The sequence below is a fragment of the Mirounga angustirostris genome, unplaced genomic scaffold (assembly GCF_029215605.1).
Source record: "Mirounga angustirostris isolate CCGP_5_RB_7025 unplaced genomic scaffold, mMirAng1.0.hap1 SCAF_5, whole genome shotgun sequence".
Lineage (NCBI taxonomy): Eukaryota > Metazoa > Chordata > Mammalia > Carnivora > Phocidae > Mirounga > Mirounga angustirostris.
The window spans coordinates 67,869,456-67,887,143 of NW_026991713.1; the positions used below are offsets into that span (position 1 = coordinate 67,869,456).

At 35.3% G+C, this 17,688-nt stretch overlaps 1 protein-coding gene across 1 annotated transcript in view; it reads left to right on the forward strand.

The window, feature by feature from the left end:
* NELL2 (neural EGFL like 2) overlaps positions 1–15,876 on the forward strand; it is a 326,039-nt gene extending 310,163 nt beyond the window's left edge. The window contains exons 17-20 of the mRNA XM_064591364.1: positions 1,753–1,946; positions 3,422–3,598; positions 5,078–5,302; positions 15,164–15,876. Coding sequence (XP_064447434.1) covers positions 1,753–1,946; positions 3,422–3,598; positions 5,078–5,302; positions 15,164–15,214 — 647 coding nt within the window. The 3' untranslated portion in view covers positions 15,215–15,876. The remainder of the gene's footprint in view (positions 1–1,752; positions 1,947–3,421; positions 3,599–5,077; positions 5,303–15,163) is intronic.
* Positions 15,877–17,688: the final 1,812 nt, after the last annotated feature.

Here is a 17,688-nt window from a genome sequence, read left to right on the forward strand (position 1 = left end):
TCACTTCTTGCTCCTCTTTCTCTAAATAGCATCAGCCAAATTTCTCTGACCTGAACAAATCTATTTATATATAATTGTTATAAATATATATAATTTATATATATATATATATATCAATGCTTAAAAATGTGAAATATATCCTCATGCTCGCTAACAGTTCTGCTTTTGATCATACTCTATAATTATAAACTGTATTATCCTTGACAAATCAGGCTATAATAATGTGTTCACTATAGTTATAACAAAAATCTTTCAGCCATTGTGTCAATTAATTGGTCTTGTTGAGGTGTAATTGATCAAAATCAAGGCAAATAGAGAGAAATATATCATATGGCTCATTTTGAGGAATGCATATATGACAGAACTTAATATTTAAGAATTTAAATATGGCTAAAATATAACCTTGACTGGGCCACGTCTTCTATAATGTTGAAACCAAACAATTTAAGAAACGTTATCTACTAAAGTCTATCTTTAAAATTTTCTAAGAAAATCATGGGACGCCTGGGTGGCTCAGTCGTTAAGCGTCTGCCTTCAGCTCAGGTCATGATCTCAGGGTCCTGGGATCGAGCCCCACATCGGGTTCCCTGCTCTGCTGGAAGCCTGCTTCTCCCTCTCCCACTCCCCCTGCTTGTGTTCCTGCTCTCGCTATCTCTCACTCTGTCAAATAAATAAATAAATAAACTCTTTAAAAAATAATAAAATAAAATTTTCTAAGAAAATCGGTATACAGTTCTCCTGGTGAAAAGCTATCCATTCCATCTTCTCTCTAACCCACTTCTTCTGCTGTGATTTAATTCTTTCTTTCTTGACCTTTACTCGGAGGAAACAGATGAAGTAGGAGATAACTGCTTACTGCCACTCATACAATATCCCTGAAATGTATTTGGGCTTGTGACCTTTAAATTATGGGGCTAAATAAAATGAATCACATCTCTTCTTAAGGACCTGATCTGTGGGTCAAGATATGTTTTCTTTTCATCTGTATGAAAATGCTGTAGGCTGTGATTGCCATGGACAAGGTGAGGTCAGGTGAGGAATGGGTCCTTGACAGTTGAGTCAGGCAGGAGCCAAAATGATCGTCTGAAATGGAAAAGTTAAGAAGTGGGAGATGATTTGTGAGCGAGATGGTAATTGCTGGTGGTCACTTGCCCTCTGTGGCGGGGCGGGGTGGGGGGTGGGCAGTGTGTGAGGACAGTACAAAAATGCCTGACTATGGGAAGAACGCCCTCACCTGGGCGAAACTCTGGGAGGAGCTTACACAGGGGTGACAGGTGGATGCTTGAGGCTGAATAAAAATGCCTTGGAGGCCCCATGCCATTTCATCTCCCACTAAGAAAGGATTTGGGGTAAGCACCGTTTTAACATTTGAGGATGATTTTCCCAATAAAAACTCAAAGGCACTTTTAGGATTTCAACTGCCACTGCTTTTTGTTTGATAGATTGAGTTCTCTTCTTACTTTCAAAAAATATAAGTGTTCCATGAAGCCTAATGGTATTTACAGAGATACAAAAGTGGAGAATCTAACCAAGGTTATCTGGTGTTTGAAGTCAAGCATGATAATGTGTTCCTGTGAAATCCCCGGATCATTAACATTGCTTTAGTCAGCATTTAATAGGAAATGCACGCCAGTAAGATGAAAATTAATTTACAGTTGAATGCTTTGTGTTAGGAGACAACTTGCCTGATTGTAGTTGTTTGAAACCGAGCATATCCTAAGCACATTGCCGGCTGCCTTTTCTTGGCTGTAGATATCGATGAGTGTGGGACCGGGAGGCATAGCTGTGCCAATGATACCATTTGCTTTAACTTGGATGGTGGATATGATTGCCGATGTCCTCATGGAAAGAACTGCACAGGGGACTGCATCCATGACGGAAAAATTAAACACAATGGTCAGATTTGGGTGTTGGAAAATGACCGGTGCTCTGTGTGTTCATGTCAGGTTGGTATAAATAAAACACTTTAATCATTTTTATTGGGGTGTAATTTGCATATGTTTTAAATGTATATAGCTTGATGAGCTTAGACAAATGGCATGCATCTACTTAATCACTATCACAGTTAGTGTAAAAGGACATTTTCATCTGCTCGTAATGTTGTCTCTGTCCTTTCGTAGGTAGTCCCATACCGTCAGCCTGAAGGAAAACACTGATTTGGGTCACTGTAGGTTAGATTTGTATTTTCTAGAGCCTTCTATAGTAGGTATTACATATAGTACATACCTTTTTTTTTTTTTCGGTCTGGCTTCTTTCTCTCAGCATTATGTTTTCAGCATTCATTTATATTAATTACATATGTCAGTAACCAATTCCTTTTTATTGCTGAATAGTATTCCATCCTATGGAAATGCCACAATGCATTTATCTGCACATGTTGATAAAACTTTGCTGCTAACTATGCTAGTGCTTCCATAGTAACAATATCATATTTGAATGAATGCATAAACAAAGCCAGAACAGACATACTTTGGCCTACAAGTGAAAACGATCTATTTAGACTGTGTTTCAGTTTTAAAGGAATGTTCCACTTTATTTACCCAGTCAATGATAGAGACTTAATTTATAGTTAGATAAATAACACTCTGTATGAAGGGCTCAATTATTATGAAAGAAATTGAAAACAGTTTGTATACAAACTTAAGGTCTAATATATTCCATAAACTTAACAATAGGTAAAGCTTGTTGACTATGTTTTTTATTATGTTATGTTAATCACCATACATTACATCATTAGTTTTTGATGTAGTGTTCCATGATTCATTGTTTGTGAATAACACGCAGTGCTCCATGCAGTACGTGCCCTCCTTAATACCCATCAGCAGGCTAACCCGTCACCCCACCCCCCTCCCCTCTAGAACCCTCAGTTTGTTTCTCAGAGTCCATAGTCTTTCATGGTTTGTCTCCCCCTCCGACTTCCCCCCCTTCATTTTTCCCTTCCTGCTATCTTCTTCTTTTTTTTTTTTTTTTAACATATAATGTATTATTTGTTCAGAGGTACAGGTCTGTGATTCATCAGTCTTACACAATTCACAGCACTCACCATAGCACATACCCTCCCCAGCTTGTTGACTATTAAATATAAATGCACATGCCCTCACATAAAACAAGGTAGTATTCTAATTACTATAGGTAGTATTCTAATTACTATACTAATAAACAAGTGCATGTATATTTACATGTACATTTACATGTACATTACCCACATTCATATATACATAAGGATGTGTAGTGGTTATTTCATACCGGTCATTTCTGAAAATTTGCTGGACAAGCAGTGTTTGGAAAGGAAATTGGAAGTTCTCCAGCTTGGGTAATTTCTGTGTGTTAGCTACAAAATGTAACTCTAAAGCTATTACATTGATGTAGTATATTGAGAAAGGGAGGGCTTTTGGTAACTGCTTTCTTCTTTCTCATACAGAATGGATTCGTAATGTGTCGTCGGATGGTCTGTGACTGCGAGAATCCCACGGTTGATCTTTTTTGCTGCCCTGAATGTGACCCAAGGCTTAGCAGTCAGTGCCTCCATCAAAATGGGGAAACCTTATACAATAGTGGTGACACCTGGGTCCAGGACTGCCAGCAGTGTCGCTGTTTGGTAAGTTTAGCTACAGCAAGTGCGGGGGAAGTTCCAGCCCAGAATCTAAGGAGGGAGACAGTCTTGCCCTCCCACATCCGCCAGTTCTCAGCACCTACCTGGCCGTGGCGCTGGTGGTTACAAAAAGTGAGCCCGGTTAGGATGACAAGATGGTGGGCACGCGGTCAGGACCCGTGAAGGCACGTTCGGAGTAAATGTTGGACGGCATGTCGTGCATGTCTTTCCAGAGCTCCAAAGAAGAACAGACTCTCCTAGCATCCCCAATCCCATTCAGCTTAGGTTCACTCACACACCATTATAAGCAGAACAGCATTTGTGAAAAATGTAATTTTTTTGTCCAAGTAGAACTTTTGTTAATCCATTTCTATCGGTCATGCTCAGACTTAAAAAAACAGAAACAAAAACAAAAAATGACACTTTTTCTCCTTCTAAATATTTTTACCATCAATACTATTCTAGTGGGCACCCTGTTTTACACATGTATGGATTTGCAATAAATACTTATTAGAATATTAGAGTTGAATGTATATATTTATAAAACTTGTACTGGAAACAATAGGAAAAAAGAAAATAAAGACTTGATCAGGAAAACACCAATCTTTTCTCATTTGACCAAGCTTCTTGATTCTTTTGAGGAGTGTAAATGAAAAGGAAAATTGGTCTATGTGTCTTTATAGAAGAAGGTTTCCCAGATGCTACTTTTAAAGTCATGGCTAGTTTCCTTTCTATTTGTGTGAGGATATTTTTAAGGTAATGCTTTTTTGTTGCTTCCTTTTTATACTTTAAACCCAAAAATCAATTGAAAGAACAAGGTTAGTTTCTGTGCCTGAAGGCTGCTTTCATCTCCAAGACCATGAGATTCAGAATTATGAAGAAAATAGGAGAGAGGTGGGAGCTAAATTTTAAAAAGATCCAATTCACACAATTTTCCCGTGTGGAATAGAGAAGCCTGAAATCAGCTAGTTGTTTTTTCTTTTTCCCCCTCCAAAATCCCTAACCTGAGAAACATATAAATGAACAAAGAAAACCTGCCAAATTCCCTTCATATTTCAGTTGATTTTCTTGTAAATGGACAAAACTTTCTTTATACAGAAGGGAATAAATGAGAAGGTAGGGGGGAAATAATCAAAAGAATGAAAAAAGCACCTAACATGCAAAAATTTAAGTAAAACGTTCTTCCATAGTAAATAATTCTTCTGTCAGGGAAAAGATAAGAGCATGCAAATTTGATTGTTTTAAGGGAAAGGGTTTTGCTTTTGTTCATTGTTCTTGTTTAATCCTTGAACACTCTTAAAATCCAGCTGCGGTATAGACCTCAGCACTCTGATAGGACTTTTGTAGATTCCCTGCAAGATTCATGGCTTTGAAGGTGTGAGTATAAATATCCATCAAATAAACTGAGTATTCAGTAAACACTGTGCCTCCCTCCACGCCCTCACTTCCTTTCTCCCTGCCCTGGTGCATCTGCTTTCCTTACAGCAAGGGGAAGTTGACTGTTGGCCTCTGCCTTGCCCAGAAGTGGAATGTGAATTCAGTGTCCTCCCAGAGAATGAGTGCTGCCGGCGCTGTGTCACTGACCCTTGCCAGGCAGACACCATTCGTAATGACATCACCAAAACTTGCCTGGATGAGATGAACGTGGTTCGCTTCACTGGGTCCTCTTGGATCAAACACGGCACCGAATGTACTCTCTGCCAGTGCAAGGTAAAGCCTATTAAATTCAAGGAGGGAACACTTGGCCAACTGCACCCAGGCTCATTCATATTAATGTGCTTAACCTAGGCCAACGGGAAGCATTTTTTTTTCCTATTTATTGTTGAAACAGAGGTGGGAGGAGGGCCACTCAGCTTTATTAGTGCCAAGGCTAACTGCCCTGTGCATCCTCAAAGCATATTCAAGGAGAAGGAAGTGCATGATCAGAAACCAGAATGATCAGTTATTTATGTCACCAGAACAGAAAGAACCTACTTAAATTGCCCTAAATTTTCTAACTGTACACATCTTTAAAAAAAAACAAACTACAACACAAACTTCATGTTTCTTCTTTCATGATGGATATTATTTTATTGATTTTTATCTGGTCCTTTTATGAGGTCTGTAAGATATATCAACAAAGTAAATATATTACATTTTCCAAAGTGAAAATCAATATGGAAAAATGGGCATATTTCTTGGTTTGTTGTGGTCAGTTACATTGGGTTGAAAAATTTAAGATCTGTTGTTTATTTTATTCCCATAGTTGGAGAAAAGTCATTATAAAGATTTTTCTTCTTATTCCCATAGGAAAATAGAGCGTGTGTCTTTTACTTCAATGAGAACGAAAATACAGATAATGTAGACTATGTGTAGAGTTCATACATACTGGCTAAGTTGAAAGCATTCTACTTGATTATTGTTCCTACAAATGTTGATTTAGTGGTCACTGTATTTCATAGTCATAATTTTTGAATCAACACTAAAACTAAGTAAATAAACTGAAGGCTTAATAACAACAACACAGGAAAGCAAAGATTCAGATTTTTTCCAACATACCACAGCTAGATATCTTTAACTCTCTTTTTGTAAGTGCACAGTTCCATTAATTTTTTTTCAATAGAGCAATTTAATTCAGATTCACTTAGCACAAATTCTTACTAGAGTGGCTTGACATAACAGGACAAAGAAATATAAAATGCTTTAAGCTTTGAGATACTATTATCTATTTCAAACCGAAATGTTTGTCTCTTTCAATCAGTGTAATTTTTGTCAATCAAGCAAAGCTTTTTGGGTGAACATTTAATGCGTTTTCTGAAAATGCATTAGCAAATTTGAAAGTTACTACTACTACTACTACTACTACTACTAAAAGTGACTAATGTATATGCAGTATTGCTTTAATATACATTTAATATGAGTACACATAGCAGTGCATATCTAGAAACTTCAGCATTAATGACCAACAGGGAAATAGTTTCTGACATTTAATTACCAATTAAAGTTAAATCCCTTTACACTCTTTTTTTTTTTTAATATTTTATAAGTAACCTCTACACCCAAAATGCAGCTCGAACTCACAACCCTGAGATCAAGAGTCACATGATCCACCAACTGAGCCAGCCAGGCATCCCATGTACACTCTTAATCTAAGATTATTGTTCTGAGAAGTGACAGCAAAAATATATAGGAGGTGATAGGATGAAAAACACACAAATATGGCTCACACAGATATTTACAATAAAAAAAATGCATTCAGTAATAGAAAAACATGAGAGTGTTTTCTGGGGTGAAGAGCATGAGTATGATTGTCATTTACTGCCTTATAAACAAATAGGATTTTTGCCTCATGATAGAAATGTATTCCAGAAAGTGTATTTTAGAGTTAAATTCATTTTTTGTCAGATAAGTGCTGATTCTCAGAAGTTACTGTTTGATGCTATTTCCCTTTTCCCTTCTTATTAAATATGAGTTATAAAAATATGTGCTACTTTACCAAATTTATCCCAAATACACATTTTATTATATTTATTTTGTGTTATTTTAAAAATAAAATGGATGCAAAACAGGCTACAGATATTCCATTGGAGGTGAGCATTTTCCACAATTTGGTGCTTTCAGAGCACCATTTTTACTTCTTATCTCCCTGTCCTACTCTCCTATGAATTACTCATTCTAATCAATAAATACATTGTGCTGGGTATTATGCTAGTACCAGGAGTGTAATGATAAGCAAAACAGATAAAACTGTTTCTGGAAATTATTACCTAGCACCTTGTTGTCTAGAGCTATGCTGTCCAATATGGTAGTCAGTAGCCACATGTGGCTATTTAAATTAATTAAAGTTAAATAAAATTAAAACTTCAGTTTCTCAGTCACCCTGGCCACATTTTAATTGCTCAATAGCTACATGTGGCTAGTGGCTATCATATTAGACAGAACATATAGAGAACATTTCTCTCATCACAGAATGTTCTGCTGGACAGCTCTAGAGGTGAAGAATGCAGTGCATAGAATCAGGCCACCTGGATTCAAAGCCTGGCCAGCCATACTAGCAATGTGACCTCAGGGGATGCCCACTGATCTCTCTCAGTTTGCTCAGTTTGCTCACCTGAAAAATAAGAATAAAAATAGTACCTAACTAGGAGTAATTTTAGTACCTGCATGAGAGGGTTGCTATAAGAATTAAGTGAGAAGATCCATAAAAAAGTTTCCTACACATTTCATGCACATTCAGAGGAAACACCAATATTGGCTATTATTATTGTTAATAATACAGTAAGTAGATATTAAGTCATGAAACAGATAAGACAACATTCTAGACTGTGATGGATGTTCTGAAGGAAAGGAGCACTGTGCTAAAAGACCATATAACATGTGCACCAGTTATCTCCTGAGCAAATGACATTGAAGATAAGATCTGAGGAATTAGGAATTAGCAGGGGGGTGGTGGTTTAAAGATGTCTTTTTAAGGATGTCTCCAGATTTAATTTGCTTAGGTTAAAAAAAAATGTTCCTCCATTCAAAGGTTAAACTCTTGAGTCAAAAATGGATTACTAAGATTGTCTCTCCTAAGTCTAAAAGAGACAATGAACCCTTTGATGGGTCAGAGTGCTTTTAGGCAGTTATGCTTTGAGCTTCAAACAATAACTAGGGATGTGTCCAGTTGAGAAATGAATACGAAGGGAGGAGGGATAGAAGGTCATTTCCTTTAATAAATAATTACCAAACAGACCATTTGGAAATTGGAAGCCAGGGGGCTACTTTTAATTCCTTGGGAGACTCTAGATGTAATACTGAAATAATTGAAGTATGAAGAAAATTAGAGTTTTAAGGATGAATCTCCTAACTTCCTAAATTTTACCCTCATCTATCAGGAACAGCAGACTTAAAGTTTTGAAAGCAGACTTCTGTACTAACATTAGAATAGAAACTAGATCTATCTATGGAAACAAATGCCCCATCAATGAGGACATTAAAATGAAGACTTTCGTGTATGATTGGGAGAGATTTTCAGATCAATAAAGGAAGAAAGGATTATTTTATATACATTGGAATGGCTGGGCAGCAATTTGAGGGAAGTAATTTTATATGCTATCATATATCAAAACAAATTCTACATGGAAGAAATGTTAGATACTAAAAGTAAAAAGATGTAATCAAATGTTAATCAACATTCTAGAAGGGAGATGTCTATTCTAACTTAGAAGTGATAAAGTATTCCTCAAAGAAAATTTAGAGCTTCTATAGATAAACAAAATTTACAAAATGAGAAGTCACAACTAGAGACTGGAAAGATATTCTTCCAGAAGATATGCTTTGTTAAATTAAAAAACATATAAAAGTTAACAAGAAAAAACAATATTTCCCCCATAAATAAATCAGCAAAGAATGAATAAACAATTCGCTAAAAAATGCAGCTATTAAAAAGAGGAAATTGGGCGCCTGGGTGGCTCAGTCGTTAAGCATCTGCCTTCGGCTCAGGTCATGATCCCAGGGTCCTGGGATCGAGTCCCACATCGGGCTCCCTCCTTGAGGGGAAGCCTGCTTCTCCCTCTCCCACTCCCGCTGCTTGTGTTCCTGCTCTCACTGTCTCTGTCTCCGTCAAATAAATAAATAAAATCTTTAAAATATAAATAAATAAAAATAAAAAGAGGAAATTATTCAACTTTTAAATAATTAAAACTCTAATGTAAACTAACATAATGAATTATTATTTTCACATACCACAGTAAAAAAAAAACAACTCACAATAATTTCCAGTGCTGACGGAGATGTACTTATGAATTGTTAATGACATTGAAAAACACATGTCAACATGCCACAATACACCTCTTTGCCTACTCCCCATCCCAACTCAAATATCTTTTGTGCTATTAACCCCAGGTCTGAGAATATAACCTCAAGAAATATTCTAAAATATATGCATGACAATATTCACCTCAATATTATTTGTCATATAAAATCAAGGAAGAAACCAAGTTTGTCCAAAAATAGAAAAATAGTTAAATATGTTCCAGTAACTCTATGATGCAATATATATTATACTATAATTATGTAATATATATATAATTATATGATTATATTACTCAGCCATTGGAAAAAATGGCTTAAAATAAAACCTAAGCTAAAAATATAATATGTAATTACATTTACACTTTAATTGCAAGAAGGTTGAAAATAAAAGAGTATGCAAATGAATTCTATAAAGTCATACTAAAATACTGATGGTAGTGGGATGTTTAAAAATATATTAATTATTTATATATACATCTATTTATAATCTATATAATTTGTAAACAGATTAATATATTAATTATACAGTAAATGATTAATAAATGAATAAAAACTAAATTTACTGAATATAAATAACATTAAAATATATTATACATGTATTATATATAAATATATTAAATGAAAATTAAAAGCCAGCTGTCTTTTTTTTTTTAAGATTTTATTTATTTATTTGACAGAGAGAGACACAGCGAGAGAGGGAACACAAGCAGGGGGAGTAGGAGAGGGAGAAGCAGGCTTCCCGTGGAGCAGGGAGCCCGTTGCGGGGCTCAATCCCAGGACTCTGGGATCATGACCTGAGCCGAAGGCAGACGCTTAATGACTGAGCCACCCAGGCGCCCCAAAGCCAGCTATCTTCTAATCTTGATTTGAGTTTAGCACAAAAATAGTGACAATGACTTTTTAAAAACTTTTTAAAAATATAGAATAAATGTAGTCAGAAATAACAGGGTGTTAAGGAAACTTACTTTGTACTATGTAAAAATAACTAGTTTTATTCATTGTAATAGTAGGTTGTTACTATTCCTAGTAATCAGACTAAGTTTCAGTGGATCACCTTTTATTTTAGTTTTTATCAAGGTAATATTAACTATAGTGAAATGCATAGTTATTATATATATAATTTGATGAGTCTTAAAAATCAAAATATAGTATATTTCCAATACTTGAGTAAGTACCTTTTTTTCCCCTTCCAGGCAATACCAACTTACCATAGCAAACTTCAATTTGATTTCATTGTAGTAGATTTTTTTTGCCTTTTAAAAATTTCATATAAATGGAATCACCCAGGATGTACTCTTTTATGTCTTCTGGTAAATTAACCATTTTATCATTATGTAATGCCCTCCTTTTCTCTAGCAAGCATTCTAGACTTGAAGTCAGTTTTTTTCAGATATTCAATTTGTTTTGACCCATCTACTTTCAACCCACCTATGGTTTTATATTTAAACTCTATTTTTAATAGATAATGTATACTTCGTTCTTATTTTGTTATCCAGTATGACAATCTCTGTCTTTTAATGAAGTGTTTAGTCTGTTTACATATAATGTAATTTTTTGGCATTGGTGGATATAGGGCTACCATTTTGCCATTTGTTTTATTTTTGTCCTATCCATTTTCCATATTCCTATTCCTCCATTTCTTCCTTCTTTTTGTTTATTAACTTTTTATATTATTTAAATTTAATTGTTCTTTTGAACTTTTAACTGTAGCCTTTTATATTACTATTTTAGTTGCTGATCTAGAGATTACAATCTATAGCATTCATTTATTAGAGTAGAATAAGATTTAATATTATACTACTTCACATAAAATATAAGAACTTCAACATAATAGAATTCCATCCCCCTTAGCCTTTGAGCTATAATAAATAATCATATATTTTGTAACTCAGTAAGCTGTAAACCCTAAAATTCCTTATTATTTTTGCTTTAGTCAGCCAAATATCTCTTAAGGAAGTTAAGGGAAGAAGAAATGCTATATTTCATACTTATCCACATATTTGCCATTTCTAGTGTTCATTTCTTCTCACATATTTGAGTCTCCATCTGGTGTCACTTTCCTTCAGTTTTAACTTCCCTTAGCATTTTCCATATTATAGATCCATTGGTTAATAGATCTAACTTCCATTTATCTGAAATTATCTTTATTTTTAGGGATATTTTTATTAAATAAAGCATTCTGGATTCACAGATTTGTTCCTAGGACTTTAAGGGTGATACTCTATTGTTTTCACGTGTCCATCATTTCTAATGAGGATTCAGCTATCATTTGTATTTTTGTTCCCCTGTATAAAATATGTCTTTTCCCCCCTGTTTCCTTTCACAATTCTCTAGCTTTGATTTTTAGAAGTTTGACTGTGATATACTTAGATGTGATATTTTATGTGACTTTATTCTTTGGTGTTTGCTGGGCTTTTTAAGTATCTAAGCTGGTAGGTTTTTTTGTTTTGGAGTTTTTTTGGTTTTTTTTTTTTTTGAGAAATTTGAGAAAATTTTGACCATGGTTTCTTCAAATTTTTTCAAATATTTTCTCTGCAATTTTCTCCATCCTATTCTTCTGGGACTATGATTACTCATATGTTATATGGCTTAATACTATCCTGAAGGTCAGTGAAGCTCTATTTTTATATCAGTCTTTTTTCTCTTTGTTTTAGATTGGATAATTTCTATTTTTTTGTTATAAATTTACTGACTGTTCCTTCTGTCATGTTATCTGCTGTTAAACCTATTCAATGAGTTTTTCACTTCAAATACTGGAAATTTTGACTCCAAAATTTCCATTTAATTCTATTTATAGTTTTATTTATCTGCTGAGATTTACCATCTTTTTTTTTTTTTTTTTTTTTACTTCAAACATATTTAAAATAGATACTTTCCAGTCCTTGTCTGCTAATTATTCCATCTGGACTGTTTTTGAGTCATTTCTATTCACTACTTTTTCTCTTGATTAAAAGTCACATTTTCTTGTCTTTCTTCATGATATCTAATATTTTTATGGTTTATTGGATACTATGGATGATATATGGCATAGATCATATGTTCTGTTAGCTTTCTCTGAAGACTGTTCTAGCAGTTTGCAAATTTCTGGCCTATCACCTTGCACTTAAGAAAGCTTCACTTTACTCTGGTTAGGTGGGTCTATTCCAGATTTACCCTTAGTTCTAGGGTGAGTCTCTTAATCTTGAGACATTGTTTTTACTCCTAATCATGGCCCTTATGGGCTTTCAATGAAAAGCCTGAATTTTTTTTTTATCAATCCTTCCTAACTTGGAAGGACACAGATTTTAAACACTGCTACCCACAGAAAGCAACATTTGAAATCTCTGCCCAGATCTTGCGATTTTCAAGCTGTAACTCATTATCTCTTTAGTCTCTTCTGTATTTCAAAGACCAGCCAAGGATTTGAGGGGAGTTTATATGCTGAATCACTCCCTCCTTTCTAGGTATTTCTTTCTGAATTTACAACTACTCTGGCAGCCCTAAAAGTTGTCCTCTGACATCTGAGGCCTATCAGATTGTGTCTTTATGCCTGAGTTGTAGTTAGCCTAAGCTGCAGAGACTACAAAGTGCCCTAAGGGGAAATGCAAAGGAAAAATAAATCTCACACAACACATTTCCCTTCTTTCACAGATTGAAACCTTTCCAGTGTCTGCCTGCTTTTGGTCACTATCTATTGCTTTCAAATAGTTATTTTTTTCTATTTTTGTCCAGACCCTTTATAGTAATCTGCGGGGAAGGTTAGTTTTATATAAGCAACTATGCCATTACTGAAACTGGAACTCCAATAGGATATTTTATTATTCATTCTTGTATGAACTATGTTTCCCTAATTGAGGAGTTTCCAATGGTATATGATTTATAGAGCATTTATCTTATCGTAACAGAAAATATGGATATGGAATAAGAAAAACATTCCTGGAAGATTTTGGAAAACATTCCTGGAAGATTTTGGAAAATCCCTTCCTAAAACATACTCATAGGAACCATAATAATGATTTTTCCACCCACAGGGTTCTAATGCTAGCTTCACATACTCAATGGCAGAAAGCTCCAGAAATTCCCTGACTTTCTGCTCAAAAGCCATACAATTTGAGGAACTGATACTCTCAGGAACTGGTATATCCCTTACATCAGTGGGTGCCTGGACTGGGAAAGATGATGTAATGGTTATGGGTAGAAAACCTGCCTCTGAGCATGATGACAAAGCTTTAAAATGCCACTGGAGATCCAAGAGATGTTGAGACTTCCTCTCATTGTCAGAATAAGAGCTCTCTTTATAAAAATTAAGAACAGAAGAGTACTGGCTTAAATTGATAATACTCTTCTTGGAAATGGACTAGTTTTCCCCTCATTTGGTATACTTCAAAAAAGTTTAAAGTATCAAAATCTTTTGTCTTATAGAACAGACACTTCTGACTTTATCGTAAAAGTATAATACATTTTTAAAGCATCTAAAGTCACTTATCTGAGAGGAAATATCAGATAGAGGATGGTTTTTAGTCAGACTAACCTGAATTTTAATTCCTGCTGTACCATTGTTAGCTGTGTGATTTTGGACATGATATTTAAGCTTTCTGATCTTCAGTATCTGAATCTAGGAAGTGTGAATATTAATAGTGACCCACTGAGAATGCTGTAAGGTTGAAATTTGATAATGTATTTAAAGTCCCTAGCAAAGTGTTTGACACAGAGTATGCACTCAAGAAGTAGGGTATTATCATCTTATGATTGTAGTAACAATATTAACATAATCATCATTATTAGTTAGCTGGTTGAAGAAAGTAAGAGTGCAATGACTCAAAAGAGTAAGATATTAATTTTTTTGTAATGCACTGTATTATTTTGGTATTTTATTCGAAAAACTAATTATGTGTATCTGGCCCTTCCCTGCTATTTTTCCTACTTTACACTGTTTTTTTCACCAACTCAAAATTCTCACCCAGACCTTTTTTCAGCTTAACTAAACAAAACTACTTTCACTTCAAAGCCTGTACTCATTCTGTTCCCTGTGCTTTTGGCCAACCTTTTCACATTGCCTTCAGGTCTTGGTTTAAATATCACTTCTACAGAGAAGTCCACCCCAACCACCTAATCTAAGTAGCCAGTCTTTTCTTTATTATTTTTAAAAGATTTTATTTATTTATTTGAGAGAGAGAGAGAGGGAGGGAGGGGGGAAGAGAGAGAGAGAGCATGAGCAGGGGGAGGGACAGAGGGAGAAGCAGACTCCCTGCTGAGCAGGGAGCCTGCCCCGATGCGGGGCTCAATCCCAGGACCCTGGGATCATGACCTGAGACAAAGGCAGAAGCTTAACTGACTGAGCCACCCAGGTGCCCCAGCCAGTCTTTTATTAGTATCCTGACACCACCTAGTTTATTTCTTTTCTAGCACTTTTCACAATTTTTGATAATATGTTTGCTTGGTATTTATTAGTTTTCTGCCCCCCCCAAACTGTAACCCCTGCCCTATGAGGGTAGTAACCATTCTGCTTATTCATCCATATACCTAAGGCTTAATATACTCAATACATATTTTGTGGATGAATAATTAAGAGAACAAATGTGATCTAAGAAGGTGCCATGTGGTAAATAAAGCTAGTCTCTGATTTGCCACAAATAACTGGGCATAATTGGTCCTGCAGTAGCAGAGACGTGAGAAGTGACTGGGAGGTTGAATTTGCTGGGGTGCATAAATAACAAGCCCCAGTTAGATTTATATGCACCAATCAGTAAGTGTGAGTATTTACTAACGACTGAACAGCTTATACCATCCTTTTCTTTCCTCTTTTTTCTTCTCCAGAATGGCCACATCTGTTGCTCAGTGGATCCACAGTGCCTTCAGGAACTGTGAAGTTAACTGTCTCACGGGAGATTTCTGTTTAAAGAATGTTCTTTCATTAAAAAGACCAAAAAAAAAAAAAAGTTAAAACTTAAGGTGGATGATTTGTGGGCAGCTAAGTGCAGCTTTGTTAATAGCTGAGTGAACATTCAATTATGAAATTTGTGAAGCTTGAGAAAATCACTAAAGGAAAATTCTTGGGGCAAAACGAGACCAGAATTCTGCTTCTACTGTGTCTGACATCACCATGGTAGAAGAATGGGTGTAGAATACACACCATGACATCATGACCCCTGGATATAAAGCCTGAGCCCATCAGAGCTTTGAAAGCCTCTAGCTTCACTGGTGCAGAAAATTTTTCTCTAGATCAGAATCTTCATGAATCAGTTAGGTTCCTCACTGCAAAAAAAATAAAATGCAAGGCAGTGAATGAATTATATTTTCAGAAGCAAAGCAAAGAAGTTATAACGTATTATGTACAGTATACACTCCGAAAAGAAATCTGAAACAAGTTATTGTAATGATAAAAATAATGCACAGGCATGGTTACTTAATATTTTCTAACAGGAAAAGTCATCCCTATTTCCTTGTTTTACTGCACTTAATATTATTTGGTTGGATTTGTTCAGTATAAGCTCGTTCTTGTGCAAAATTAAATAAATATTTCTCTTACCTTACAACGTGTCCGAGTGTCTTGTTTACATGTATTCCTTTTCCCACAGATGCCTCAGCATACAAACGGCTTCCTAGTTCTGCTGATGAAAAACTCCCACCATGCTATTTCCAAATTGAAAGGTGATTTTCACTAAATTATACATCTAAGTGGGGAGTGTGATGCATACTTTCATTCTGCCTCTCGAGATCCTCTCAATCACCTTTTCTACCCTGTCTGTATCCTGGGAACTAATCTATATAGACCACGTTAATGGGTTCCCTTGTCCTTTGGATTCTGGCTTGGTTTTACCAGTGGGGACTGCTGGCAAGATGTCAGGAAGAGTTAAATTTGGGGTTTTTATTCTGCTGGCTCCCTTCCTGCCAGATCACGACCATGATTAGTGGTGTCACCTCACTGAAGGCTCCATCTCCTGACACATGGTCCCCTATGGTTAGCTACCCTCTCCAAATTCTGATACCTTCTTCTTTTTGCTTCTTCCAGCTTAGGGATAGTAACAACTCTGGCCTTTTTGTCCTCAGGAGGTAACTGCCCCATTTCTTGTTGATTTCCCTATTTCCTGTCACTTCTTTATAAATGGTCCCTTTGTTAAACTCTCTTTCATTAGCCAGCTTGTGTGTGCCATCATTTCCTGCCAGGACTCTGACTGATACCCATAAGGAGGGAAGTATGTGAGGGTTGGGAATGTCTTCAAGAAGTGGTCCTTCACATTTTGATATAAAAAAGTACAGAATTCCAATGTTAGGAGGGATTATGACATTACCTATTAAATTTATTGATATACTAGAGTCTCAGGAGGAAAAAAAAGTAAATAGATTGATGCCCCAATAAAGGACATGTAATCCATTACTGCCCTATCTATATGTTTTGCATTAGGGTAAAAAGCAAATACAAAAATTATCAAATTAAATTTTAGCTGCATAGAGACTTTTACTTTAAAGAAGAAAATGGAAATGGAGAGAATTTGACTACTCCAAACTACAGAAATGGTAAAGTGGCTTTTCACTATCCCTGCACCATTACTATGGAAACAATCTTACACTAGCTGAGCTAAAGGATAATTTATAAATGTCTTAATACTTTGGCATGTGTAATATTTATTGAATGTGTGAATTCAAGTATCTTTCCATATTCCCTGGATTTATCATAAATTATTTTTTCTGCAGCCTTTTTATATTTAATTTAAAATTTCAACAGAGCACAAGGGCTTTTTTTTCCTGCTACTATTTACTATGGTAAATAGCAATTTAGTCTCCAAGAAGATATTAATTTGAAGTTATTTCCATGTGATTTTTTTTCCTTATATATGTTTTGGATTTCATATTAAATCTTCCTGAAAAAATATATTTTATTTGCATTAATGAAGACAGTAAGAAATAGTGTGTGCATGTGGGTATGTATGTGTAATGTATATATACACACACCATCCCCATCCATATATTCATATATATGCATCATTTAGATATTTTATGGCTTTTGGAAGAAGAAGCAAGGCTGGAATTGCATATTCCCAATTTGTTATAAACCTTAGTAGGGCTCTGAGGATTTTGGTGGTTTGCAGACCCCTGGTAAAACTGCTAAGTGAAAGAAAACTCTTATAACATTAAAAAGAGGGAAAAAATAAGATTATATTCTTCCAAGGACTATTAAAGCAATGAATATGCTCAGATTGAATTTTTTCCCTTCAAGATTTATACCATAAAAAATATATCCCAGGAGAATTACTGTTTACCCTGACAAGCAGTAATCAATTGCTTCTTAAGAACTTTGTTCCTTGAAAAAGAGGTGGTTAATGCCCTACTTCTTACTCTGG